Source organism: Trichomycterus rosablanca, chromosome 13, assembly GCF_030014385.1.
Source record: "Trichomycterus rosablanca isolate fTriRos1 chromosome 13, fTriRos1.hap1, whole genome shotgun sequence".
Taxonomy (NCBI): domain Eukaryota; kingdom Metazoa; phylum Chordata; class Actinopteri; order Siluriformes; family Trichomycteridae; genus Trichomycterus; species Trichomycterus rosablanca.
Window position 1 is genome coordinate 30,698,345 of NC_086000.1, and position 27,011 is coordinate 30,725,355.

General features: G+C 41.7%; 2 protein-coding genes across 4 annotated transcripts; one reads left to right on the top strand and one right to left on the bottom strand.

The window, feature by feature from the left end:
• Window positions 1-240: 240 nt before the first annotated feature.
• Window positions 241-5,604, bottom strand: supt7l (SPT7 like, STAGA complex subunit gamma). Of its 2 annotated transcripts, none has more exons than XM_063007383.1 (4): window positions 5,172-5,604; window positions 4,768-5,092; window positions 2,201-2,438; window positions 241-1,344 (listed from the first exon to the last, which is right to left on the bottom strand). In XM_063007383.1, exons 1-4 carry the CDS (start codon window positions 5,600-5,602, stop codon window positions 1,082-1,084), a joined length of 1,257 nt encoding a protein of 418 aa, XP_062863453.1. In that variant the 5' UTR covers window positions 5,603-5,604; the 3' UTR covers window positions 241-1,081. The 2 variants fall into 2 exon arrangements, with proteins under 2 accessions (XP_062863453.1, XP_062863451.1); XM_063007381.1 differs by having other exon boundaries at window positions 241-1,347.
• A 2,395-nt stretch (window positions 5,605-7,999) lies between these two features.
• On the top strand, window positions 8,000-25,309 carry slc4a1ap (solute carrier family 4 member 1 adaptor protein). Of its 2 annotated transcripts, none has more exons than XM_063007274.1 (14): window positions 8,000-8,825; window positions 10,677-10,890; window positions 11,008-11,136; window positions 12,297-12,357; window positions 12,480-12,619; window positions 12,902-13,062; window positions 14,024-14,093; window positions 14,198-14,387; window positions 15,404-15,512; window positions 16,354-16,603; window positions 19,949-20,005; window positions 20,123-20,178; window positions 22,413-22,482; window positions 24,254-25,309. In XM_063007274.1, exons 1-14 carry the CDS (start codon window positions 8,016-8,018, stop codon window positions 24,301-24,303), a joined length of 2,367 nt encoding a protein of 788 aa, XP_062863344.1. In that variant the 5' UTR covers window positions 8,000-8,015; the 3' UTR covers window positions 24,304-25,309. The 2 variants fall into 2 exon arrangements, with proteins under 2 accessions (XP_062863344.1, XP_062863345.1); XM_063007275.1 differs by having other exon boundaries at window positions 19,952-20,005.
• Window positions 25,310-27,011: the final 1,702 nt, after the last annotated feature.

Below are 27,011 nucleotides of genomic sequence, written 5' to 3' on the forward strand. Positions count from 1 at the left end.
GTTGCCAGTACATGCCCCACCATTGCCAAGTTGTCACTGTTGCAAGGCCCTTAACCCTTAATTGCTCGAATTGTATATAGTGATAATTGTAAGTTGCTTTGGATAAAAGCATTTGCTAAATGCTGCACATGTAAACATAATGTAAATGCATTAGTCATTCAAAATCCCCTATTGTATTTCTACTGCTGCTTGCACCACCTCCACTGTGGCCAAAGAGAACTGCAAACTATCACTCACCCCTACAACATATGCTTTTTATTATCAGGTACAAAGAGAGAGCCCTATGAATCTCGCCTGACTCGTGCCAGCACCCAAGCCAGTGATCTTCCCTCCCGCAGTCATGGTCAACTGTCCAACCTGATATCCAGCCAGGTTGGTAGCACTGCTGAGACTAGCACGTGAGCTTAAACACTCATTTAAGGGTCAAGCTGGGACAAAGTGTCTGTGGACTTATACACTGATATGACCCAACTGGACAGTGCTTTTTACTAACACAGACAGACACAGACACACACACTACAAGTACATAACGCCATTTCAAACAAAATCCCTTAAGAGTTACAACAAAAGCCCAAATCAGAATAATTTTACAAACGATCCAGTAATTTACTGTGCTAATTTAACATGGAAGCTTTGACAGAATGCTTGTGTCCCAGCTGTATTCCTCGTGCAGGTGGCGGGCGTGGAACAGCCTGCTTTCGCCGTGACAAATGGATATCTTCTAAACTGGCCTACCTGTTTAATATGCAGATTTATGTAGGATGTAATTAATTTGCCATTATCTCTTGATTGATGAACCGGAGCGTTTTGACGTGAAAATCAGCTATAATTACTTCCCATGTTATGATTCCTGCATTGTTCCATTAGAATAAACAGATGCTCGGTTTTAGCAAGCCAAACGAATAACTGTTCAACAGAATAAGTGGATAAAACAGTGACCAGATGCCACTGACTCACTTTTACATCCATTAAACAGTTACATCTGCTCAACTATAATTATTTCAACTGGCCCTAATACAAATAGTACAAAAAGGAAAGAACACGAGCTATCACAATGTGCTATTAGATGTCATTAACGCAGTCACACTTTGCGCGCTCGTTTTTTTGGCCGCTGGTTGAACGGGGAGGTGCCGATCAGAGAGTCCGGAGAGTGGGAGCCGTAGCTGGCTTCTGAGCTGCCGGGTGACTGAGCCATGCCCGACTCGCTCATGGTAGACATGGGTCCCTCCTCAAAGACGTCACCGCTGAGAACACCGTGCCCTGAAACCTGGCCCTCCTCGCCCTCCTGCGGCTCCATCTTCACCTGCGGTAACTGCCAGAGAGGGGAGCTGGTACCTGCTGCACCTGCTTAAACCAACACAGCAACACCACAGATAGATAGTTAGTCTTTAATGCCAAACACAGTCATGGACAATTTGGTATCTCCAATTCACCTCACTTGCATGTTTTTGGACTGTGGGAGGAAACCGGAGCTCCCAAAGGAAACCCACACAGACACGGGGAGAACATGCAAACTCCACACAGAAAGGACCCGGACAGCTCCACCTGGGACGGCTGGTTATCAGTTTAAAGAGACTGGGTAAGGCGCCCAGGTGGTGCAGTGGGATATTCCGCTAGTACACCAGCGCAGAGATTCTGAACTCCTCGGTTTGAAACTCGGCATTGCCACCGGTCGGCTTGGCGCCATCTAGCAGGCATAATTGGCAGTGCCTGCAGGGAGGGATGCCCGGAATATGTGGGCGGGGTCTTCAAACGCAGTGTAAGGCCCCTGATTGGCGGATAGAGGCGCCTGTGCAGAGTGCATATGTGGTAAAGGGTTACGTTAAGGGCTGCGCACTCCTCGGTTCGAAACTCGGCATTGCCACCGGTCGGCTTGGTGCCATCTAGCGGGCATAATTGGCAGTGCCTGCAGGGAGGGATGACTGGAATATGTGGGCGGGGTCTTCAAACGCAGTGTAAGGACCCTGATTGGTGGATAGAGGCACCTGTGCAGAGTGCATGGGTGGAAAAGGGTTCCGTTAAGGGCTGCGCGCAGGTCAGAAGAAGCGTGAGCAGCAATATACCCTCATTAGTTGTAAAAAAAAAAAAATCGGGGATCCACAGCAGCGGAGGACAAATTGACTGCACTAAATTGGGAGAAAATGGGTGAAAGACGCATAAAATATATATACAAAGAAACTTGTTGATCCCTCTGCAGCACCTGAGGTGTGTGGGGAGTGTCCATCCTCCAGCCCTCCTGCCAGTCTTTCAGTGGTCATGCCCAGCCCAGCAGTGGATGGTGCCTGTTCTCCTGATGCCAGGTCACCCTCACGCTCCTCTTTCATAGGGAAGCCAACATCGCTCACAGGTTCCTCCTTTACTTTAAATGGTTTGGTGTCTTCCTGAGCTTTATCTGGATTTACCAGTCTTTCATATTCCTCTGAGAGCTCTTTACTGACCTGTAAGCAAAAAAAAAGTCTCATGCAGATTTTCATACTATTTTATAAGTGCAAAATTAATATCTATTTCCTTAGTGTAACAATCAAAAAAACAAAATAATGTTCCATCAAGTTCACACTACACAGCTGGATCTCTTGTGTATTTCACACTATATGACTGATCACCGATAGGGGTTCACACACTACACGATCTACCATCTGGAGGAGTCACAGATGAGTCTATCTGGTCTCCCAAAGTATGTTTTGCCTCGAAAACACACACAAGAAGTGACGAGGGGTTTAATAATACCACTTCCAAAAATGCACGTCAATAAGAAGCGAGCGATCAAAGTTGTTTGTGCGCTGATGTGCAGCAGGAAAGCAAGTAGGATTGGGCTACACGGCCAGCAGGGATTGTCTGTTCTGTAGTGAGTAGGAGGTTTTGTTTGGTTTTATTAGGATTTTAACGTCATGTTTAACACTCTTTGGTTACATTCATGTCAGAAACGGAAGTTTTTCATCACACAAGTTTAATGTCAAACACAGTCATGGACAATTTTGTATCTCCAATTCACCTCACTTGCACCATACTGGACTGTAGGAGGAAACCGGAGCTCCCAGAGGAAACCCACGCAGACACGGGGAGAAAATGCAAACTCCACACAGAAAGGATCCGGACGGCTCCACCTGGGGATTAAACCCAGGACCTCCTTGCTGTGAGGGGACAGTGCTACCCACTATGCCACCGTGCCACCCCCGTCTGTGCTTATATCGATCTGAAGATTGTCAGTTTGAATCCAGGCTCTACTATGCAGCCCTACAGGGGCCCTTGTTGGGCCCCTGAGCAAGGCTCTTAACCCTGTCGGCTCCAAAGGCACCGTACGATGGCTGACCCTGTGCTCTGACCCCAGCTATCAGACAAGTTGGGATGTGTGGAAGAATTTCATTGTACTGTACTTGTGTACATGTATAAATGACAATTCTTCTATTCTAGAATTTACCTGTACATATGGGATTTTTACCTGTACATGTGGGATTTTTACCTGTACATATGGGATTTTTACCTGTACATGTGGGATTTTTACCTGTACATATGGGATTTTTACCTGTACATGTGGGATTTTTACCTGTACATATGGGATTTTTACCTGTACATATGGGATTTTTACCTGTACATATAAGATTTTTACCCATACATATGGGATTTTACCTGTACATATAAGATTTTTCCTTGTACATATGGGATTTTTACCCGTACATATAGGATTTTACCCATACATATGGAATTTTTACCTGTACATATGGGATTTTTACCCATACATATGGGATTTTTACCCGTACATATGGCATTTTTACCTGTACATATGGGATTTTTACCTGTACATATGGGATTTTTACCTGTACATATGGGATTTTTACCCGTACATATAGGATTTTACCTGTACATATAAGATTTTTCCTTGTACATATGGCATTTTTACCTGTACATATGGGATTCTTACTTGTACATATGGAATTTTACCTGTACATGTGGGATTTTACCTGTACATTTGAATTTTTACCTGTACATATGGGATTCTTACCTGTACATGTGGGATTTTACCTGTACATTTGGATTTTTACCTGTACATATGGGATTTTTACCTGTACATATGGGATTCTTACCTGTACATATGGGATTCTTACCTGTACATATGGGATTCTTACCTGTACATATGGAATTTTACCTGTACATATGGAATTTTTACCCGTACATATGGCATTTTTACCTGTACATATGGGATTTTTCCTTGTACATATGGGATTTTTACCTGTACATATGGGATTTTTACCCGTACATATAGGATTTTACCTGTACATATAAGATTTTTCCTTGTACATATGGCATTTTTACCTGTACATATGGGATTCTTACTTGTACATATGGAATTTTACCTGTACATGTGGGATTTTACCTGTACATTTGAATTTTTACCTGTACATATGGGATTCTTACCTGTACATGTGGGATTTTACCTGTACATTTGGATTTTTACCTGTACATATGGGATTTTTACCTGTACATATGGGATTCTTACCTGTACATATGGGATTCTTACCTGTACATATGGGATTCTTACCTGTACATATGGAATTTTACCTGTACATATGGAATTTTTACCTGTACATATGGAATTTTTACCTGTACATATGGAATTTTACCTGTACATGTGGGATTTTTACCTGTACATATGGAATTTTTACCTGTACATATGGAATTTTACCTGTACATGTGGGATTTTTACCTGTACATATGAGATTTTTTTGACCAAGGTTTCTATATTTTGCCAGTTCATTCAGCATGTCTTACCTGCAGCATGTAGCTGTGGTAATCCTTGATGCGGACCTGCCAGAAGTGCTGCAGTGCCAGCACACTGCCGATGCCCGCTTCGTGGAAGACCTGCTCCACCACGTCAGGAAAGGGGGTGGAGCCGAGACGAGCCTCGCGATCCACGGCCACGCGCAGGAGCTGAGTCAGGCGCAGGTAGTGCTCATGCACCAAGTCAGTCAGCGTCTCTAACACACTCTCCATCGCCGACTCAAAACCTGCGTGCGCCAACACTGTGGCAACCGACTGGTACAGGAGCTGACGGCATGAGGGATAGCTCAACTCCGTCACTGGCTCGCCTTCTCCCCTGCAGCATAAATAAAGAATATGGTTAAGATGCTATAGCATTCTAAAGCTAAACCAAGACAGTCTGTAAATCATATTACTTGTAGAAGTCGCTCTCTGGGTCACTGTGCCGCAGCTGGAATGGCCCACAGGAAGCCTTGTTATCAAGAGGGAGCAGATCATCCGGTGCTGCTGGTGTGACCGGCCGTGGTGGCAGTGAGTCCCCCTCCTCTGTTTTAAAAAGACCCTGCGATTCAGAACCAGCACTCAGAGTCTGCTGGCCTGGCTGAGCAGCTGTGATTAGGTTTCTGAGGCGCCGTGCATGCTGGGAAAGCTGCACCGTATGAATAGTGAGGCTGCATGGTTCCGAGGGGACATCCAGCATGGTGGTGGGTCGTGGACGGCGAGCTGATGGCTGATGCAGTGGAGGATCTTGCATCTCTACCTGCCGAAATTCACGCTGCAGAAGATCGAAGGAGCTGCGGCCTGGTGGGGCCGAGGCTACCGGGAGCTCGCCCCAGTAACGCATCATTCTTACTAAATAGCTTCAACTGCTGAAGGTCTTTGTAGTATGTTTTAGGAAAATTATAAGGGTAACCTAAAAACAAAAAAAGGTTTTTGCTTTATACGCTGATCAGCCATAACATGAAAACCACCTCCTTGTTCCTACACTCACTGTCCATTTCATCAGCTCCACTTACCATATAGAAGCACTTTGTAGTTCTACAATAACTGACTGTAGTCCATCTGTTTCTCTACATAGCATTTTAGCCTGCTTTCACCCTGTTCTTCAATGGTCATGACCCCCACAGGACCCCCACAGAGCAGGTATTATTTAGGTGGTGGATCATTCTCAGCACTGCAGTGACACTGACATGGTGGTGGTGTGTTAGTGTGTGTTGTGCTGGTATGAGTAGATCAGACACAGCAGCGCTGCTGGAGTTTTTAAATACCGTGTCCACTCACTGTCCACTCTCATTAGACACTCCTACCTGGTTGGTCCACCTTGTAGATGTAAAGTCAGAGACGATCACTCATCTATTGCTGCTGTTTGAGTTGGTCATCTTCTAGACCTTTATCAGTGGTCACAGGACGCTGCCCACGTGGCACTGTTGGCTGGATATTTTTGGTTGGTGGACTATTCTTAGTCCAGCAAGGGCAGTGATGTGTTTAAAAACTCCATCAGCATTGCTGTGTTTTATCCACTTCAGCACAACACACACTAACACACCACCACCATGTCAGTGTCACTGCAGTACGTACGTACTCATTTCCTTTGCTTAGTTTGTCAAAATGACTAAAATACAATAATAATAAGACCTGGCAACAATGCTATGTGATACCATCATACCTACCAACAATTCACACCAGGGTCAGTGCTGTGCTGACAATGGTCTACCACCCAACTAACTGGGCAAGGCCTTTTTTGTATTTATTGTACTGTTGTTTATCTGCACTGTGTACTGTATTGTCTTGCACTTTTGTTCTATGTTGCACTCTGGTCCTGGAGGAACGTTGTTTCGTTTCATCATGTACTTGTATATAGATGAAATGACAATAAAGCCTCTCTTGAACTCTTGTAGTTGTGGTAGCATAGTGGTTCATAAACTAGTATTCAGAGGTTTGCTGAATCAAGCTCCACCACTGTTGGGTCCTTGAGCAAGGCCCCTAAACCTTAATTGCTTGGATAAAGTGACACACTGAATAAAAGCGTCTGATAAATGTCCTTAATATAATAATGCCCACTGTTGGTCCTGTCCTCTTTAATTGATGAACAATGTAAAAGACAGATCAGCAGCCAGTACTTGTAAACAAACAGGCCACGTATAATATATATTTTTATATCAGTAATATGTAATTATTTATAGATATTTCTAAGCTTTGTAAATGAATTTGACATCTGTGTAATCTGGCTAACCTAACTCATCAATTTCTAAATGATTTAGATGTCTTTGACTCATCAGATAAATCAAACAAATGAATACTAGTTATTTTAGTCGAATACATGATCCATAAATAATACGTACCTACTCCAGTAGCGAACAAAATGATGTAAAGATCAGCGATTCAGCACTTAGCTTAGCCTGTACTTTACAAATAAACATGATTATTTAAGTTGAACGTTATACAAATATACTTAATGACGCTGAGAGGAAGCAGTAGACAAATTTCATCCAGTATCTTATATTATTTACATTACTCATATGAACTAAACTGTATTAAACGAAAGTTAAAACTTAACCAGAAAACTCAGAATGAACGCAGTTTACCCGTTGTGTATGTGTACAGCGCTAAATACTTCCGTGTAGCTACTGGAAAATAGTTCCTAGTATCAATTCACTGTATGTATATTAAATTATAAACTCTTTAATAATAATAGAAATAAGTATACGTGTCATATATAGTTTTAATTAATTATTTATTTATTCTTAATTTCTAAAGAAAAGCGTTATTCTCTGAAATTTTACTTAAAATAGGTCTCACAGTGACGTGTGTGTTAAATGTATAATTTAAAAACATTTAATTTGCTAGTGATTCAATAATTGTTTAGCAAATGTACTTTTAACTTTACTTATATTAATACAGCTATTACTAATATAAATCGTATATAAATTTAAAAGCATACAGTCTGTTCGTTATTAATATTGTACAATAAGTCGCGTGTGCACTTGAAGGAAGCATTTGACATTGGCGTTTCGTTTGTATTATGTTTGTGTTATAAATAGTAAATAAGATTAGAGTCTAGATTAGATTAACAATATTAATAAATTTAGTTGAGACTCTAAATGTAAAGACTTTGTAATTACAACTTTGCAGGCCGGAAACAGTGCGATCTATGGGGGAAATGGACATTTGAGGAGCACTTGAAGGTAGCGTTGAACAGGCGGATAGGAAGACTTACACGGACGCACCAAACAGACATGGCGGACACCGTGGCTACAACGATGGAGTCGGAGAGCAGCACAGAAAAGCCTGAAACAAAGACAGAAACGGCAGCAGAGGAGAAAAGTGGAGATACAAAAGATCAAGACACAAGTATGAAGGACTTCAATGCTGATCCGTTTAAGAAACCTGCTGCGTTTGCGGTTCCTTCAATAGCAATGAAGATCAGAAGTGTGCAGATCACACAGGTGTCTGATAGCAGTGTGATCAGTAATAATCAGACTAAACCTGATCCATCAGAAGGTCAGGAACCTGCTTTAAACAAAGATCAGACCAGTAAACCTGGGTCTAATGTACTACCTGAGAGTCAAATCCAAACTGATGGAGCTGAGAAGCCGACAGGAGAGAAGCAGATCCATGAGAAACCCAAGAAACCAGAGATCAAACCTAAAATATTAGCTAGAGTGACTAAAGTGCCACCCAGTGGTAAATTCCCACCCCTGCCATACTCTGAGCCCCCATGGGCAGGGGTGACTACTATCCCATACTCCTTTGAGCTGCTTAAGAATGGTGCCATCCAGGTCACTGTTCCTCTGACTAAGCAGAGTTATTTTGTGGTGGGTCGATTACCTGTTTGTGACATTTCTCTGGAGCATCCTTCCATATCGAGATACCATGCTGTTGTGCAGTATCGTGGGCAGGAAGTGGAGGACGGTGGTGTTGGGGAAGAACTGGGGTTTTATGTGTATGATCTAGGCAGCACTCATGGTACGTTTGTTAACAAGAATAAGATTCCACCCAAAACCTACATAAGGCTACGGGTCGGTCATGTGGTCAAGTTTGGTGGGAGCACCAGGCTGTTCATTCTTCAGGTAAGGAAACAGATGGGCACATACACCGATCAGACATAACATTAAAACCACCTCCTTGTTTCTACACTCACAGCTCCACTTACCATATAGAAGCACTTTGTAGTTCTACAATTACTGACTGTAGTCCATCTGTTTCTCTGCATGCTTTTTTAGCCTGCCCTTACAGAACCACTTAGATGGTGGATCATTCTCAGCACTGCAGTGACACTGACATGGTGGTGGTGTGTTAGTGTGTGTTGTGCTGGTATGAGTGGATCAGACAGCAGTGCTGCTGGAGTTTTTAAATAACGTGCCCACTCACTGTCCACTCTATTAGACACTCGGCCCACTTGGCCCACCTTGTAGATGTAAAGTCAGAGATGATCGCTCATCTCTTGCTGCTGTTTGAGTTGGTCATCTCTGAGATCTTCATCAGTGGACACAGGATGCTGCCCACGGGGTGCTGTTGGCTGGATATTTTTGGTTGGTGGACTATTCTCAGTCCAGCAGAGCCAGTGTGGTGTTTAAAAACTCCAGCAGCACTGCTGTGTCTGATCCACTCATACCAGCACAACACACACTAACACACCACCACCATGTCAGTGTCACTGCAGTGCTGAGAACCACCCACCTAAATAATACCTGCTCTGTAGTGGTCCTGGGAGAGTCCAGCATGAAGAACAGCATGAAAGGGGGCTAACAAAGCATGTAGAGAAACTTGAAAACACTGAGCCTCAGGCTGTGTTACACCCTGTTGGAATTACCAACACATTACAGTACAAAACATTTACTAGCTTTCTTACGTCTAGGGGCAATTTAGTGAAGCCAGTAGACCATTAAAATATAAAAAGAACATGGAGTCGACAATTGAACCCAGGTCCTCAGGACCCATGTCATGCTGCATCTTCTCTACTAGCTGTCTTTGTGCCACCAGATAAATAACATGTATCACTCATTGAGATTTTTGACTATATTGTTTGGCCTTAATGCCAAGTGTCAAGTAAACTGGTGTAAAGAACATGTTGGATCCTAGATCAGTTTAAATCCATTCTCTATACTGATTAATCACATCACCACCTGGCAGGCAGTTGAATTGATGTTTAGCAGATGCCAGCAGAATTTAAATTGTATGAAAATGTAACACCAACTGTAACTTTTATTAACAGAGGAGTAATAATCTAGTACTGTTTTTGATTATTTGGGCAAAACTCAACCCTCCTTCAACCTCATCCAACACCTCTGGAATGAATTAGAACACTGACTGCAAACCAGGCCTTATTGCGAAATGTCAGCGCTTAATCACACTAATCCTTTTGTGGCTGGTTAGACGTGAATCCCTGCAGTCATGTTCCAAAGTCTAGTGAACAGCCATAACAGCAGAGTAAAGGCTGCAGATATTGAAATAGTTCTGTATTAATGCTCATTTTCACTAGTGTTTAATAGTGACCTAGAGGTGCTCGGGGGGCACAGCGCTAAATCACGCTAGCCCACTGAGATCCAGGGTTTGAATATTAGTGGTGCTATGAGCTGTTCGGGCACATGCACAGAATAATAGGAAATCTGACGGGGGATGGTCAAACAGCCTAGCCATTGTGAGGTGCACTTGTTAGGACGCTCTAGGTTCCAGTCCCAGGCCCAGATAAGAATGAGAAAGGTTGTGTCAGTAAGGGTATCCGGCGTAAGAACTGTGCCAAATCAGGTATGCAAACCAGAATTATCCACTCTGGTTACTCCTAAATATGGGAGCAGCTTAAGGAAAAAGCTTTTTTGTAGTGATCTAGTGGTTTAGATTAGTGAAATGATCTGTAACTCCCTAAAAAGCTCAATCTTGTGTTTCGGGTCTCATGCCTCTGGTCATCTCTGCTTTGTCAGGGCCCCGAGTCAGATGAGGAGGCTGAATCCGAGCTGACCGTAACAGAGCTGAGAGAGCGAGCCAGAAAGCAGAAAGAAGAACTCGAGAAGAGGATGATGGGAGACGGTTCAGACGACGATGATGATGATGATGATGAAAAAGAAGAAAAGGATGGAGAGAAGGAATCTTGTGGAAAAAGTTCATCAGAGGACAGAGGCTGCTCTTGGGGAATGGGTAAAAATAAGATATGAGATCTGATGATTGATGTCTTTGCTTGTACTGTAATATCAGATTCCAAACAGGATTATTACAGTGTAAATATCAACCGTGTCTTTCTTTTAATCCCCTCAGGAGAGGATGCAGCGCCAGAGGAGGGGGAAAATGAGGAGAACCCTTTTGCAACAGAGTTTCAGGAGGATCAGGAAGCAGCCTACCTGAAAGATCCTAAAAAGGCTCTGCAGGGTTTCTATGATAGAGAAGGTAGGTTGGGGTGCAGGTCTATAGGTCTAGTTTATAAACCACTTGAACTACAGACAGTGTTCAGAAAAAAGGGCCTGGTTAAGGGCCTTGCTTAGGGGCCTAACAGTGACAACTTCAGTTGAAGTGTTTGAACCAGCAACCTTCTGATTTATAGTCCAGTTCTTTAAAATGCTTCCAAATTCACGAACTCCCTTGGCAAGGCTTTTTACAAGATTTTTGAGTGTGTCTTTGGGAATTTGTGCCCCGTTCAGTAAAAAAATTATAAGAACATGCACTGCTTTTTTACCACAAGGCCCTACTTTCAATCAGGGTTCAGTTTCATCCTAGCAGTGTTCAGTGGTGTTAAGGTCAGGGCTCTGTGCAGCTTGTCGTTATGAACCTTTGTGGGTGGCACAGTGGCTTGGTGTGTAGCACTATCGCCTCACGGCAAGAAGGTCCTGGGTTTGATTCCCAGGTGGAGTCAGGTTCGAGTCTTTTCTGTGTTGTTTGCATGTTCTCCCCGTGTCTGTGTGGGTTTCCTCTAGGAGCTCCGGTTTCCTCCCACAGTCCAAAGACGTGCAAGTGAGGTAAATTGAAGATACAAAATTGACCATGACTCTGGTGACATTAAACTTGTGAACTGATGAATCTTGTGTAACCAGTAATTACCTGTTCTGTTGTGAATGTAACCAAAGTGTGTAAACATGACGTTAAATCTTAATAAATAAATATCCAAGAGGCCTTATTGCCAAACATCAGCGCTCAATCACAGTAATGCTTTTGTGGCTGGTTAGAAGTGAATCCCTGCAGTTATGTTCCAAAGTCAAGTGAACAACTCGAACTCTTGCTTCAAACCAGGCCTTATTGCCAAACGCCAGCGCTCAATCACACTTATGGCAGCTGTAACCTAGTGGTTAAGGTACTGGACCAGTAATCAGAAGGTTGGTTTAAGCCCCACCACTTCAGGGTTGCTACTGTTGGGCCCTTGAGCAAGGCCCTTAAGCCTCAATTACTGCAAGTCGCTTTGGATAAAAGTGTCTGCTAAATGCTGAAAATATAAATGTGGTGAAAAGAATTCCGGCAGTCATGTTCCAAAGTCAAGTGAAAAGGCTTAACAGAATAGTAAAGACCGCAGATATTGCAATGTGCCCAGTATAACTATAATCATTTTGTAATTTCAGGAGAAGAACTGGAGTTTGAATACGATGACAAAGAACACGGCACCTGGCTCTGCAGGATCAAGTACTTATACATGAATTCTCTCTTGCTAAAATTTGGAATTTGGTTTAAATTACACGCTTATGACTATTTTCTGAATGCAGTTAAAAAATATATATTTTAAAGATGCTTTTTTTCTTTTTAAGGTTGCCGGTGGACGATGCCATGGGCCGGCAGCTGGTTGCCGAGGTTACACATTCAGGCAAGAAGAAGGAGGCGGCCGTGCAGTGCTGCCTAGAGGCCTGTCGCATGCTGGAGGCTCGAGGCCTGCTGAGACAAGAAGCAGGTTAGTGACCACCAACAGCTGTCTGATAATAATAACAGCATGTCCTGGGTCAGTGTGATTATCCAGTCTGTATGCAAATACAGCGAGCTGAGCTATCGTGCCTCCAGAACTATGGTGTCATCCACTAGGGCTGCAAGATCATATGCACTTAAATCAGAAGTTCATTAGTTTTATTTTATACATTCGCTGTTCGTGTTCGTTCACCATTCTGGTTCAGTTATCAGTTTAGTCGAGACTAAAACTGATCAGTTAATGTTGCTTGTTGCTGTCTGTTGATCGTAGTCTCCCGTAAGCGTAAAAAGAAAAACTGGGAGGACGACGACTATTACGACAGTGACGATGACTCCTTTCTGGACCGGACGGGTACAGTGGAGAAGAAAAGGACAGAACGAATGAAGAAAGCTGGCAAGATTCAGGAGAGGCCAGAGACTTTTGAATCACTGGTAAAGACGAGTTGCTTACTACATCCACTTCATTATAAAAACTACACGTCTGATTAGTGCTGTAAAAATGTATATTATGTGTGTATGGTGTGATCATTGTACCACCATTATTAACCCATAATTGAAAACAATAAAAAATTTCCAACAGTGGCGGTTCAGCAGTTAAGGTTCTGAACTGTTAATCATAAGGTTCAGGGTTTAAGTCCTATTACTGTCAAGCAGCCACTTAACTCCTAGCTTGAGCTGAATGAAAAGTGTCTGCCAGATGCCTAGATGTATAGTGTTTTTTATGTTTGGACAGGAGAGTCTTTACCACCTTCGCACTTTGTTACATCACAAACACTTGATTATTTCAAACACTGACTAATCCTCTTTTTAAAAAAAACACAATCTCTTGCCATTCTACTTTTATGCAAGTTTTTAGCTGTGCATCCTTAAGGAAGGCAGATATGGACTGCAGGCAATCTAGTTTAGCACCTGCACTCTTGTATTACTCAATCATGCTGTTGTGCTCTGCTGAGTGTGGTGTGGTGTTGTTCAAGAAAACAACACAGTCATTTCAGTTTGATTACACAAAATGTATTTATATAATTGATTTCATATATATCTGGTAGCAAAGGGAGTGTCTAGAATACATAAACTCAATAATTAGGAGGGTTGTCCACATACTTTTGGCTAAATAGTGCAAATACAAATCAAAAGAAATATAGAAGACCCAACAGCTAATAATCTCACATTGTAGGGACAGTGGGTAGAGCTTTTGGCTATCAATCAAAGGGTTGTGAGTTCGATTCCCAGCCCTTGAGCAAGGCCCTTAACCCTCTCGGTTACAGGGTTGTAGTACAATGGCTGACCCTGCGCTCTGACCTCAGAGCCTACCTATGTATATATGACAAATGAAGGTGTTTTGTTACTCCAGCTAGTAATATAATGTAAATATAATGTGTATGATTTATCTTAGGTTTCTAAACTAGCTGAAGTGGAAAAGGAACTGGCAGAAACTGAAAGAACACTACGTTCCTCTGATAAAGGTGAGATAAATCTTTGGTGTCCCTTTCTCATTCTTGTTCTGTTCCCAGAGGTGTAACTCTGTATCTATTTTGTGCTTTAACTTGTACATTTCTGGCCCCACTAGCTGGCTCCAGCTCATCCACGGAGGATTCTCTGGATGCGTTTATGAGTTCGGTCCGGGGTCAGGCAGCTATGGACGGGGTGCAGAGAAAGAAACTGCACCTACATTTATCTGAACTGAAGAAGGAACAAGAGCGACTGAAGAATCTCATCGAGTTAACCAGACCGACACAGTTACCCTCCCTGCAGGGCAGGTAAGAAAATGGAAAAGTCTAATACTTGAGTGGAAAAGCTAACAAATGCTGATGTTTGGACAGGTGTACTGAATGTCACTAATGATGCTAAAGATTCTGAGCAGGTCCACTTGATCTAGATTACCTTTGGATTGGAATCTCACTTAATATGGTGGAATACCCTATGTAGTGCACTTCACAGGAACAGCTGATGTGAACGCTCTTAAAGAATTGGCGCTAATGGTTGAAAGAGCGCTTTCTGAACCAATCAGACCTTCTGATTTAAATTTTTAGTAAGAAATGCTGCTATTTGCATTTATTCAGTTTGCGTCACACAGATGATTTGTCAATAAAACGCTTCATTGGCTTTTTAACGAGTTAGTGTTTTACTTCACAACCTGGAAAAGTTTGGAGGTTTTTAATTATAAGCACATTTACAAAATAACGGATTATGGGAAACACGGTTATAAATTTAATAGCATCTGGAAGAACATAAGATAAGGTAAGCAGTGGTTATGATTTTTTTTGCTGTGTTTTGGATTTTGGCCGCTGTGCTGTGATTTATCGTGCACTTTTGTTTTACAATGAAAACAAAACGTATCAGTTTAAGCTTTTAACTGGTACCTTCTTGTTACGGAAATTACATTCATTTACACAATGACTAGGAAAGTAAAGGCACTAAGTAAAACGGCAAAATACAGTCGCTAATCTGTTTTTACTTGAACCTACATATTATTTGTTTATTTCTACGCTACATTTCCAATATATGTTTTGTGTATATTATATTGACTCGTGACTTGACTCGGACTCTAGCCTAAATACTCATGACTTGACTCGGACTCGTATTTTGTGACTTGTGAACATCTCTGATCTGAAGTCACAAAGGCTGCTCACATGGCTCAGTTGGTTGTTGCTTAACTTAGGAATTCCTTTACCTCTTGTGCTGCACCTTGACCAGACAGTAGGAGTCACTGTTGCAGATGAATTAGGTAGGTCATCTGTAACTCACTGTTGCTTCCTCTGTGCCTCTCTTTCAGATCTGCCGGTGAATCTTCTGATCCAGAAAAGCCCAAAAAGTTAGCTCTGCCTCTGTTTGGTGCAATGAAAGGTGGCAGCAAATTCAAACTGAAGACAGGAACCATTGGGGTGAGACCTCTTTTTTAGAAGACTGACAGACCAGCTGTGATCTCGAATGAGATTCAGTACAATTAAATGATTGTTTGGAAGCTAGGGACAAAGCTTAGGGTCAGCCATTGTATGGCACCTCTGGAGCCAAGAGGGTTAAGGGTCTTGCTCATGGACCCAACAGTGGTCCATGAGCAACCTTCAACAAATCTTCTGATTAATAGGCCAAAGCTCTACTCCATAGGCTACCATTGTCCAACTACACCCTCAAGCCCCTAGGCTACCCCCTCTACTCCCTAGGCTACCACTGTCCCACTACCCAGGCACAGGCTACGGACAACTTATTTTTCCAAAATCCACTGGAGCTCAGGGGATTTTGGAAAAATAAGTTGTCCGTAGCCTGTGCCTGGGTCACTGTGGATTGTAATTGATCCATTTTGGACGCAGCGAGAGCAAATCTGTGGTCAGCGCATGTAGCATCACATGCTGTATAGTATTACACTAGTAATATAGTTATTGTAGAACAAACAGCCACTAATTGTTAAAGAAATTTGTTGCCAACTATTTTGATAATCACTTATAATCGACAGTTTGACAGTTAGTTGTTACAGCTCTACACCAACCCAAGCTTCATCTAGGAAATAAATAGATTGGCATTTAACTTTAACCAAGCTTGCTTTTGCCCTTTAAACCAAAATCCATCACATTTCTCTAGACTTTTGATCCTGTTGAACATAAAGTCTGGCCATACAAACACACTATTCTCAACATACTGTATAGTCATCAGCTTACAAATAAAAGCATTTTCTCACCTATGATCCACCCTCAATTTTCAAATGTCCACTTTGCTGTTCATTAATAGAAGCTTCCTCCAAAGAAGCCCAACCTGCCCTCTGAACTCTTCAACATGAAAGAACTTCCCCCTGGAGAAGAAGAAGAGGAGGAGGAAGAAGAACCAGGTGAAGATACAGAAAAACAGGACCAAGTGGAGGAGAGTGAAGATGCTGTGGAGTTGGAGGAAATGGAGTCTGTCCAGCACGATGAGATGGAAAGCACTGATGCCACTGGTGGTGACCGGCACCCTGAAGGGCCCTGTTTAAAGAGCCCTAAAGGTCAGTGAATGAGCAAACAGCTATAAGATTACAATGCCAGAAAAGAAATAAATTGCCACTGACACAAAAAGCAGTACCTTTAGTATTGTTTAATATCGATTGGTTGTGCATTTGGATGAATGTAGGACAAAACCAGGTGGTCAGTGACCAGACTATTGATGTGTGTCCAGAACACTGCCCCTAAAACACATTGCTCAAGGTTTAGGGATCTAATAACAAATGGGTCCGGAATTACTCTAAGTGATGATCAAAGACCTCTCTGCATTGGGAACTGCGTTCCTTAAACTTGAGCTAAATCTCTTACCCAGTTAGTTAAAAAGGGGACTAAAACTGACTAGCACTCAAAAAAATGTTGGGGGAACTTGGGTGGCGCAGTGGTCTAGCGTGCTAGCACACCACTGCAGAGTGCTTGAACTCATGAGTTTGGATCTCAGCAGAGCCACTGACCTGGCTGGGCATCCGAACAAGCACAACTGGCCGTGTTTGAGGGAGGAAAGGTCGGACGGGGTCTCTTCTTTGCTTCTGTGATATGCAGACTGGTGATGGGAACGTATGTGAACAAAATTAATTTCACTGGTTAATTATTGTGGAAACATTATAAGGAAAGTTTGCTTGTATGAACAGTAGATTCAGAAAGTATCTGGACCTAGGGATGTAACGGTAAACTCTACCCACGATGCAATGCAATTCACGATACTGGGTTTACGATACCTTTTATTATTTCTCTTTAAAAAAAATAAATACTGTATTTGTGCTTATCTTTTATTTATCTAAATAATGAATGCCCTTTTATTTCTGAGGTAGGTACAAACTATGCAAAACAATGCTGCACACAGAAAAAAACTGAAATGAAACAAATCCCACATGAAATAAATAAATTAATAATACAAATAAAGGAAGTATCCTCATTCCGAATCTGGCAACCCTGTAGTGACGTCAACCAGGCGAGGTGAATATCAATTCATTATACATTAGGGATGTCCCGATGTCGATCTTTGGGCCGATCAAGGCATTTTTAACTGATCGGAAATCGGCTTTACTAATGCCGATCATAACCCGATCTTTTGTTTTACGTCAGCATGTCCGCTGTGTGGAAATACTTTAAATTGGAAAGTGAAACGAGTCCAACAGCGGTGTAATGTCTGTAATGCGAGCGTTTCACGAGGCGGTATTTTACTGTTTATATGGCGTGTGAGTCGAGGATCACTCCGGTTTACAAAACAATAACTTTTAATCCGAGTATGAAAACTTCAGGACCATAACATACAGCTTTTACGAGTTTACGTGTTACAAGACTGAACGACATCTCCGTATCAAGCACTCTGATTGGCTTAGTTATGTAACCGAGCGTCGTAGTGATGCACTCGCTTAATAAAGAAATAAAATACACAGTATATTCACAAATAGTCGGGAGCATAACACTTTATTAACTTACTGTTACTGTACTGAATCGTGGACAGCTAGAGCCGAGCACACTATCCCATGCACTATGGAAGCCCCAAAGGGTCAAAAGGGCTTTCCTTCATAACAAAAGAGTGACTTTCCATTTTATTTTGTCAGGTTTATCAGGTTTTACTGTAATGCTGTTAAGTAACTTATTAGTTTTTTTTATATTCAAGTTAAGCTGCTACACCACTTGTGAGTGGAGATTTTTGTTCATTTTTAGTGTATCACTGCATTAAACAGAATTATGTTCTTTGAATATAAAGTTCAAAGTGAAACTGTAATTATCTCACTTCATTTTCACTACAATGCTGCACTAGGTTTGTTTACTTTTATTTTGTAAAAGAACATTAAGCAATAGCTTGGATGCAGGCAATTTTTTTCCTACAGCACTGCAGAGCTATTCAGTTGTTAAACATGTACATTGGATTAATTTGAATAACTGTAATGTACTTGAAGTGTGCACTGTGTGAACAGTATTATCTAGTTCTTATCTAGACAATATCTAGAAAATTTGAGAATCGGTATCGGATCGGGATCAAAATTAAAGATCGGGAACAAAAAAACGTGATCGGGACATCCCTATTATACATGTAAACTGATTTGAATTTGTGTTGTGGTGCATTGTTACATCCCTATCCTATCCAGACCCCTTGTGTTCACCTCATTGTGTAGGTATTTGATTTTCAATTGATATAAAACGTTTCAAAATGTAATTGTATTCTTTTATTTGATTAAGTATTCAGGCCTCTTTGTACCATGTAAGTTTTTTATGCCTTTTCATGCATTGTGCAACCAGAAAAATAAGAATCAGTTGATGGGCGAATTGTTGGCATGCCTGTCAGTATAGTCAGACACTAGGTTGCACATTCATCATTTCCTGCTTCCCATGTATGGTCTCCAGAACCTTTTAGCGAGCTTTATGATTTGCAAGATGAAAATTTTTCTAGTCTGCAACACAGTTATGAATTCACAGTGTATGAGTCGTTAATGAAGTTTAGCTGGGTTAGTTTACAATAAACGATACAGTCTGTGCAAGCTAAGCAGTAATGGTTATTAATGTATCTAATTAACAGTTATAACATTTGTAAAAACAGAGTGATACATATAGTAAAAAGGTGGCTCAGTGGGTAGCACTGTCGCCTTACAGCAAGAAGGTCCTGGGTTCGATCCCCAGGTGGGACGGTCCGGGTCCTTTCTGTGTGGAGTTTGCAAGTGAGGTAAATTGGAGATACAAAATCGTCCATGACTGTGCTTGACATTAAGCTTGTGAACTGATGAATCTTGTGTAATGAGTAACTAACGAATGTAAAGTGAGCAAGTGTGTAAAACATGACCTTAAAATCCTCATAAATAAATATCATATAGTAAAACGTTCCGGTGCTGTTCAAGTGTGTATCAGCCCTCCTCAGATTACTTGGTCTGGAACTAACTGTTGTATAATGTTTGTTTGAATTGCTAGTAGAAAAGAAGTGTCAACTGTTTCATTAAAGAGCCTTGCTGCTGGTTATCCTTGTCCTGAAACATGAATCGAGTTGTGGCTCAAGAAGTAAGAATTACAGATTCTTTAGAAGGAATCTTACAGAATCTTCAACCTTAATTTAGCAACACCCTTAAAATCATGTTTTTTAATCTAAACGCAAGGTGCCTTATGTTTTTCCTCAGACGTTTATCTCATTAAGAGTTAAGAGTTAAGAGTATCAGTTTTCAATTCTCTTTCCTGTAGAAATTGAGCACATGCTGTGTCAGACTCTGACCTCCAGGCTGCAGTGTTTCACACGTTTTCACTTCTCTGCTTCAGCAAGCATTTGATGAAACTTCTGTTATGCATTAGTTCATAACCAGTGGGTAGAGTTTCAATTTTAAAGGTGTGTGTGTGTGTGTGTGTGTGTTTTGTTTTAGCAGTGGAGTCAGAAAGACAAACAGTGAAGAGACCGTCTCCACATGGAAAAGCAAAAGGTAATTCACTTAATGCTAAACAATTCTCCACATGCCTGTTTAATTTTTAAAAAATCATTATCTTAAACAGCGAGAGCTTTTTTAAGTTTAATTAATTCATTCATTCATATTTCTCAGATGAAGACACACCTCCTGTAAAGAAGAGTGGTAAGAAGATAATCGGCCCAAGCAGGGTATGAACTCCACTATTTTACCCCGCATTCACACTAGCAGTGACAAAAAGCAACAAAGCAGCTTATGTGCAGACTAAACAATATTTTAAGAGTTTAGTATTGTACAAAGCGGCACGGTGGCTCAGTGGGTAGCACTGTCGCCTCACAAGCAAGAAGGTCCTGGGTTCAATCCCCAGGTCGGGCGGTCCGGGTCCTTTCTGTGTGGAGTTTGCATGTTCTCCCCATGTCTGCGTGGGTTTCCTCCGGGAGCTCCGGTTTCCTCCCACAGTCCAAAAACATGCAGTCAGGTTCATTGGAGACACAGAATTGCCCTATAGGTGTGTGTGTGTGTGTGTTTGCCCTGCGATGGACTGGCACCCCGTCCAGGGTGTTACTGTGTGCCTTGCGCCCATTGAAAAGCCGTGATAGGCTCCCTGATTGGATTAGCGGTTAAGAGAGTGAGTGAGTGAGTGAGTATTATACAAAGGTGACATGATAGTGAACTATATGGCCAAAAGTATTTGCACACCTGTCCATGAGCTTGTTGGACATCCTATTTACCTCTTATACAGTACCTATGACCCCTGTTTGTTTGTTTTTTAGCTAACAACAACTCTTCTGAAAAGTCTTCTCACAGGACTTTGACATATATCTGTAGGAATTTGTGCCCATTCAGTCGTTCCAGTTTATTCCAAAGCTGTTCAGTCAGGGTCAGAGACTGAGGTCAGGACTGGAGTTTCTTTAAACTCAGCTTTTAATATAGATCTTTATAGGGCTTGCCTTGTGCACAGGGGCACAGTCATGTTGGAACAGGAAAGGGCCTTCCCTAAACTTTTGCTACAAATTTAGAAGCATATAGTTTCCTTTATATCATTGATTTCTTACACCTATTAGCAATTGCTTTGGCTTAAACACATGAGTTTAAGAAGAATGTTTCTCAGTACTTTTACATTACATTACATACATTATAGTGTACAGTATCAGTGTTAATGCTGGGAGGAGAGTATTGCTTCAACCAAAAGTTCATCTGCATTTTGGGTGTAGCATTTGTTAATGAAATAAAAGTAGAGAGAACACATGGCTGATTTAAATTTGGCTTTTTGTTTTCTTTATTGTATTATTATTATTATTTTACCTCCCATTTAATTAGTACCTAAAAGCTTGTGCTGTTGTTCAGAAATAACATATTTCATTGCTTGCTTTTACATAACTCCTAGTGAGTAGCTTCTGAAGCCTGAGTGTATTCTTAGCACTGATGATGCACATATACACACATACTGTAGTTTTATGAAATAAAATGGAGTAAATATTTTAATGCATTGTGTTTGATCTGTATACACTTTTCATGAGCTCGTTTATAAGGTACACCTACCATGTGGTACAAAACTGATTGTAGCTAATTTGTTGGTATGGTCAGTTGTCACAAACTCCCATACATATAAAGAGGGGTGACAAGCCTGGGCATAGCAACAGATAGTCATGACTAAGGTGCGGGTGGCACGGTGGCTAAGTGGGTAGCACTGTCCCCTCACAGCGAGAAGGTCCTGGGTTCGATCCCCAGGTGGGGCGGTCCGGGTCCTTTCTATGTGGAGTTTGCATGTTCTCCCCCTGTCTGCGTGGGTTTCCTTCGAGAGCTCCGGTTTCCTCCCACAGTCCAAAAACATGCAGCCAGGCTAATTGGAGACACTGAATTGTCCTATAGGTACCTAGCCACTAGGAGGCATAAACCAGTGCATTGTAGTGCCGGTCCCAAGCCCGGATAAATAGGGAGGTTTGTGTCAGGAAGGTCATCCGGCTTAAAAACTGTGCCAAATCAATAATGCGGATCACGATGCGCCGGCGACCACTAACGGGAGCAGCCGAGGAAATATAGTCATGAGTGAGGTGCCTTTTTGTGTAGTTTGCATGTTCTCCCCTTGCCTGTGTGAGTTTCCTCCAGGAGTTCCGGTTTCCTCCCACAGTCCAAAGACATTCAAGTGAGCTGAATTGGAGACACTAAATTGTCCATGACTGTGTTTGACATTAAAAACTTGAACTGATGAATCTTGTGTAACCAGTAACTACCTGTGCTGTCATGAATGTAACCAAAGTGTGTAAAACATGACATTAAAATCCTTATAAATTAATATGTAAATGAGTGAGGTGGGTGTAGGTATACCCATAAAATATCAATTCATCTACTTAAGTAAATTATACACTAATTATATACTAACTAATGGATTTCCTCTTGCTATCTTGTTTTATTTTCACCACAGCCTCCAAGCATTGTATCCAAGCAGTACCCAGAAGACGACCCAGATTACTGTGTGTGGGTACCTCCATCAGGTACCATTACCTCTTCTGCTGAGTCTTAATGAAATGTGTTCATTTTTTAGTTTTTCTTGAAGACCTGGAAACAAATGTGTAATCTGTTGGTTCAGGATAGGCGGCATGGTGGCGCAGTGGGCAGGGCTGTCACTTCATAGCGAATAGGGCCTGTGTTTGAGTCTCCAGTCGGAGGGCCAGGGTCTTTTCTGTGTGGAGTTTGCATGTTCTTCCTGTGTCTGTCGAGGTTTCCTTTTGGTGCTTCACTTTTCTCCCACAAGTCTGAAAACATGCAGTAAGGCCAACTGGAGCTAATACAAATTGCCTTGAATGTGTATGTCTGCTCCGTGATGGACTGGTGATCTGTCCGGGGTGTTTCCTGTCTTTCGCCCAATAAATCGGACCCACCATGACCCTGACTAAGATAAATCAGTGGTTAATTAATTAATGAATGAACATTCATTCAGGCTGACAGTCAGTTCAATATGTTGGGATTCTTCTATAATGTTATAAAATCACTTCAAACACAGAGTTTAAACAAATCATGCCCAGCCCTAAAACATTTCCAGCTGAGGTAAATACCTCACCTAATGGACCTGGATGGAAAGAAAAGAATAAAGGATGAATAACACATCTGTAAACCACAGCTATTAGTAGCTTGAGGTGAACACATTTTTCTTTAAAGAATTCCAGTGAAGTCCATGAAGTTACAATCCGACTGTGAACTTACTGAAATAAAAGCTAATAAAGGCCTAATAGTGGTCATTTCATTCTGTGATGTTGCTTAAATGGTCTTTAATGACTTAAATGTAAGCAATCAACAATTAAAATAGCAAAAAGCTATAATGATTGAGCAATCTACATACAATGAACACTGTACTGTTGTGATTTAGGAGTTTCCATCGATAAGATATTAGGATGTGCTTCCAACTAAGACGCAACGTGACACATTTGGACGTATCCATGCATGTAAATAGTTGCCATTCTTAACAGTTCATTCTCCTATGGTCTCCTGTTTTAAATTAAGTGGGCATGTTAAACCTACACTGATCAGCCATAACATTAAAACCACCTCATTGTTTCTACACTCACTGTCTTTTATCAGCTCCACTTACCATTTAGAAGCACTTGTAGTTCTACAATTACTGACTGCAGTCCATCTGTTTCTCTACATACTTTTTTTAGCCTGTTTTCACCCTGACATGGTGGTGGTGTGTTAGTGTCAGCAGTGTTAGCAGCACTGTCACCTACCAAAAATATCCAGCCAACAGTCTCCCATGGGCAGCGTCCTGTGACCACTGATGAAGGTCTAGAAGATGACCAACTCAAACAGCAGCAATAGATGAGCGATCGTCTCTGACTTTACATCTACAAGGTGGACCAACGTGGTAGGAGTGTCTAATAGAGTGGACAGTGAGTGGACACGGTATTTAAAAACTCCAGCAGCGCTGCTGTGTCTGATCCACTCATACCAGCACAACACACACTAACACACCACCACCATGTCATTGTCACTGCAGTGCTGAAAATGATCCACCACCTAAATAATACCTGCTCTATGGGGGTCCTGACCATTGCAGGACACGGTGAAAGCAGGCAAAAAAAGTATGTAGAGAAATAAATGGACTGCAGTCAGTAATTGTAGAATTACAAAGTGCTTCTAAGTGAAGCTGATAAAATGGACAGTGAGTGTAGAAACAAGGAGGTGGTTTTAGTAATGGCTGATCAGTGTAGACAAAACCTAATTAGTGTTCATTTCAAACTAATTGTTCCTCATGTTTATTTCAAACAGGTCAGACTGGTGATGGCCGAACTCATCTTAATGACAAGTACGGCTACTAAGAACAGGACAATCATCAATGTGAAGAGAGAACAGGGGTGGCGGCTCAGCTGAACGTTCAAAAACAGCCCGGGTTTTGTGTTTGGATTGGTTCAGAAGACCCCACATTTTGCGTCTAGAGGAGACGTTGTGAGCCGGACGTCTTAATGGATCTTTTGGCTTGGTGGATGTTTCACGTTGATCTGGATTTGCACTTACTTACATTGTACAGCATGTTCTTGATTCACTGAGGAACTTGGTTTGAAAGAAAGAGCTGGAACATTACACACTGGGACTGTCACTGAGACAGCACAGTAATGAAGACAGATAAATGAACATTTGTGTAGTTTTCTGGATTCGATCGATCACTTACTATGTGTACTTTGTTGTTTCATGCACCGTGTATCTGGTTTGTATTGTAAGATTTTAGCCACATTTAATTTACACACGTTTATAAATTCATGTCTTCAGTTAGCTGGGGTACTCTGCAAATAATCTCTTCATTAAAAATTCCATTTTGTTTTTAAAATCCCTTAAATAGCAACACTGGTAATAATACACACAAATATATTGATAGAGGCTTTGTTTTTTTAGATGGAAATATGGATATACTTACTTACACTTTGGATATCCAATAACATTGGATAAAATGTGTCTCCAGGCCGCTCAGGTTGCACAGCGGTAAAACACGCTAGCACACCAGAGCTGTTATTTTGGATACATCGTATTGAATCTCAGCTCTGCCATCCTGCTGGGCTGGGCGGCTATATGAACAACGTTTGGCTGTTGGGAGCCGGATGGGGACCTCATAACTGATGCAATTATGACCTCTGCTGGCTGGTTGATGGCGTCTGCAGAGTGGAGGAATAATGCTGATCAGGGTGTGGCTCTCCATGCACAGGGCTGATATGCACAGGCATATGAACTCGGCCGGTGTTAGCATAATGCAATTTGGTAAAAATTGGACGTGCTAAAGAAGGCATGTATATATAATTAAATATATATAATTATATTATTATATATATAATTAAAAATGCATTTCATTAAACTGTAGTTAAATGTTAGATTTAAATTAGGTTAAAACATGAGAAACTGAAATATTGCCTCCAAAAACACTAAAATAAACGTACAAAAAATATTTAATTGAACATTCCATCTAGCTCACTTTTCCACAAAGCCTCATAAATAATGAAAAGTAGAGCTTTACACCAAAGACATTCCTAAAAGTTTTTGGGTCAGGGAAGACGTAAATCATTTCCCTCTTCACAAGATTTTATATTTTCATATTATGCCTAATAATAATCAGCAGTAATGTAGATGACAGAAATGCACTCTCATGCAAGCATTTAATTAGCCATGGTTAAATGCAATGTTGTGGGTGGCTCGGTCTCCTCACAGCAAGAAGGTCCTGGGTTCGATCCCCTGGTGGGGTGGGGCGGTCCGGGTCCTTTCGGAGATTGCATGTTCTCCCTGTTTCTGCGTGGGTTTCCTCCTCGTACTCCGGTTTCCTCGCACAGTCCAAAAACATGCAGCCAGGCTAATTGGAGACACTGAATTGTCCTATAGGTACCTAGCCGTGAGGATGCATAAACCAGTGCATTGTAGTGCTGGTCCCAAGCTCAGATAAATAGGGAGGGTCATGTCAGGAAGGGCATCCAGCTTAAAAACTGTGCCAAATCAATAATGCGGATCATGATGTGCCGGCGACCCCTAACGGGAGCAGCCGAGGACATAGAGAGATAGAGTTTAAATGCAATGTTTTGATTATTTTCTAAATGAAAATAATTAAACCAACTTCAGCACAATTTTCAAAAATTTGACAAAAGTTATGGCTTAATTAATATTTCTATTTAATTTTAATATGGTCTTTTTTTTGCAAATAAATAGAAAGAGTGCACTAAAATGCTTAAAAAAAAGTACTTTTATTTGATGTTTTGACCATAAATGACACAAGGTGCATGGTGTATTTATGTTCATCTCCCACAAAAATGAGCTTCAAAACATTTTTTCTAAAACTAGGCAGTAAAATACACTAGCCCACCAGTGCTGACATCTCAAACTCACATGTTCAAATCTCAGTCCTGCTGTCGACCAGACAGGTGCTAAGATACAATAATTGTACAATAATTGGCTTGGAGATTGGAGATCGGTGCTTCATATGAATTCTTCATATGAATCTGTCTGGTGCAGGTAAAAAGAAGTGGTCAGCTACTGCACTCATGTTGGAGGTGCATTCCTCATTCAGGAGTGGAGGTCTGTAGCTGTAAGGGTGAAAATGCTCTTCACCAATGCCGATCCCTGCTCTGATTGAGGAGAACGAAGCTAACCCACGCCCCCTCCGACACGTGGGCAGCATGTCGTATGCATCTTATCACCTACACTGACAAGTGCAGTGCAGCTCAGTGTTGTGTATGGAGAGAGACACCCTGAGAGCACTCTTCTCATCTCTGTGCAGGCGCCATCACTCAGCCAGCAGAGGTTGTAATTGCACCAGAGACCCCATCCGGCTTATTCCCACCCATCTGAACAACAGGTCAATCGTTGTTCATGTGGCTGCTCAGCCTAGCCGGCAGGCAGAGCTGAGATTGGATACAATGTATTCGAGATCCCAGCTCTGGTTCCAGCGTGTGTTTTTACCGCTGCGCCACCTGAGTGGCCCAACTACTATTGGTTTAATTGTTTCGATCTGTTATATACATCTTAGATGCATTTACACCTGCTTTTTTAAGCA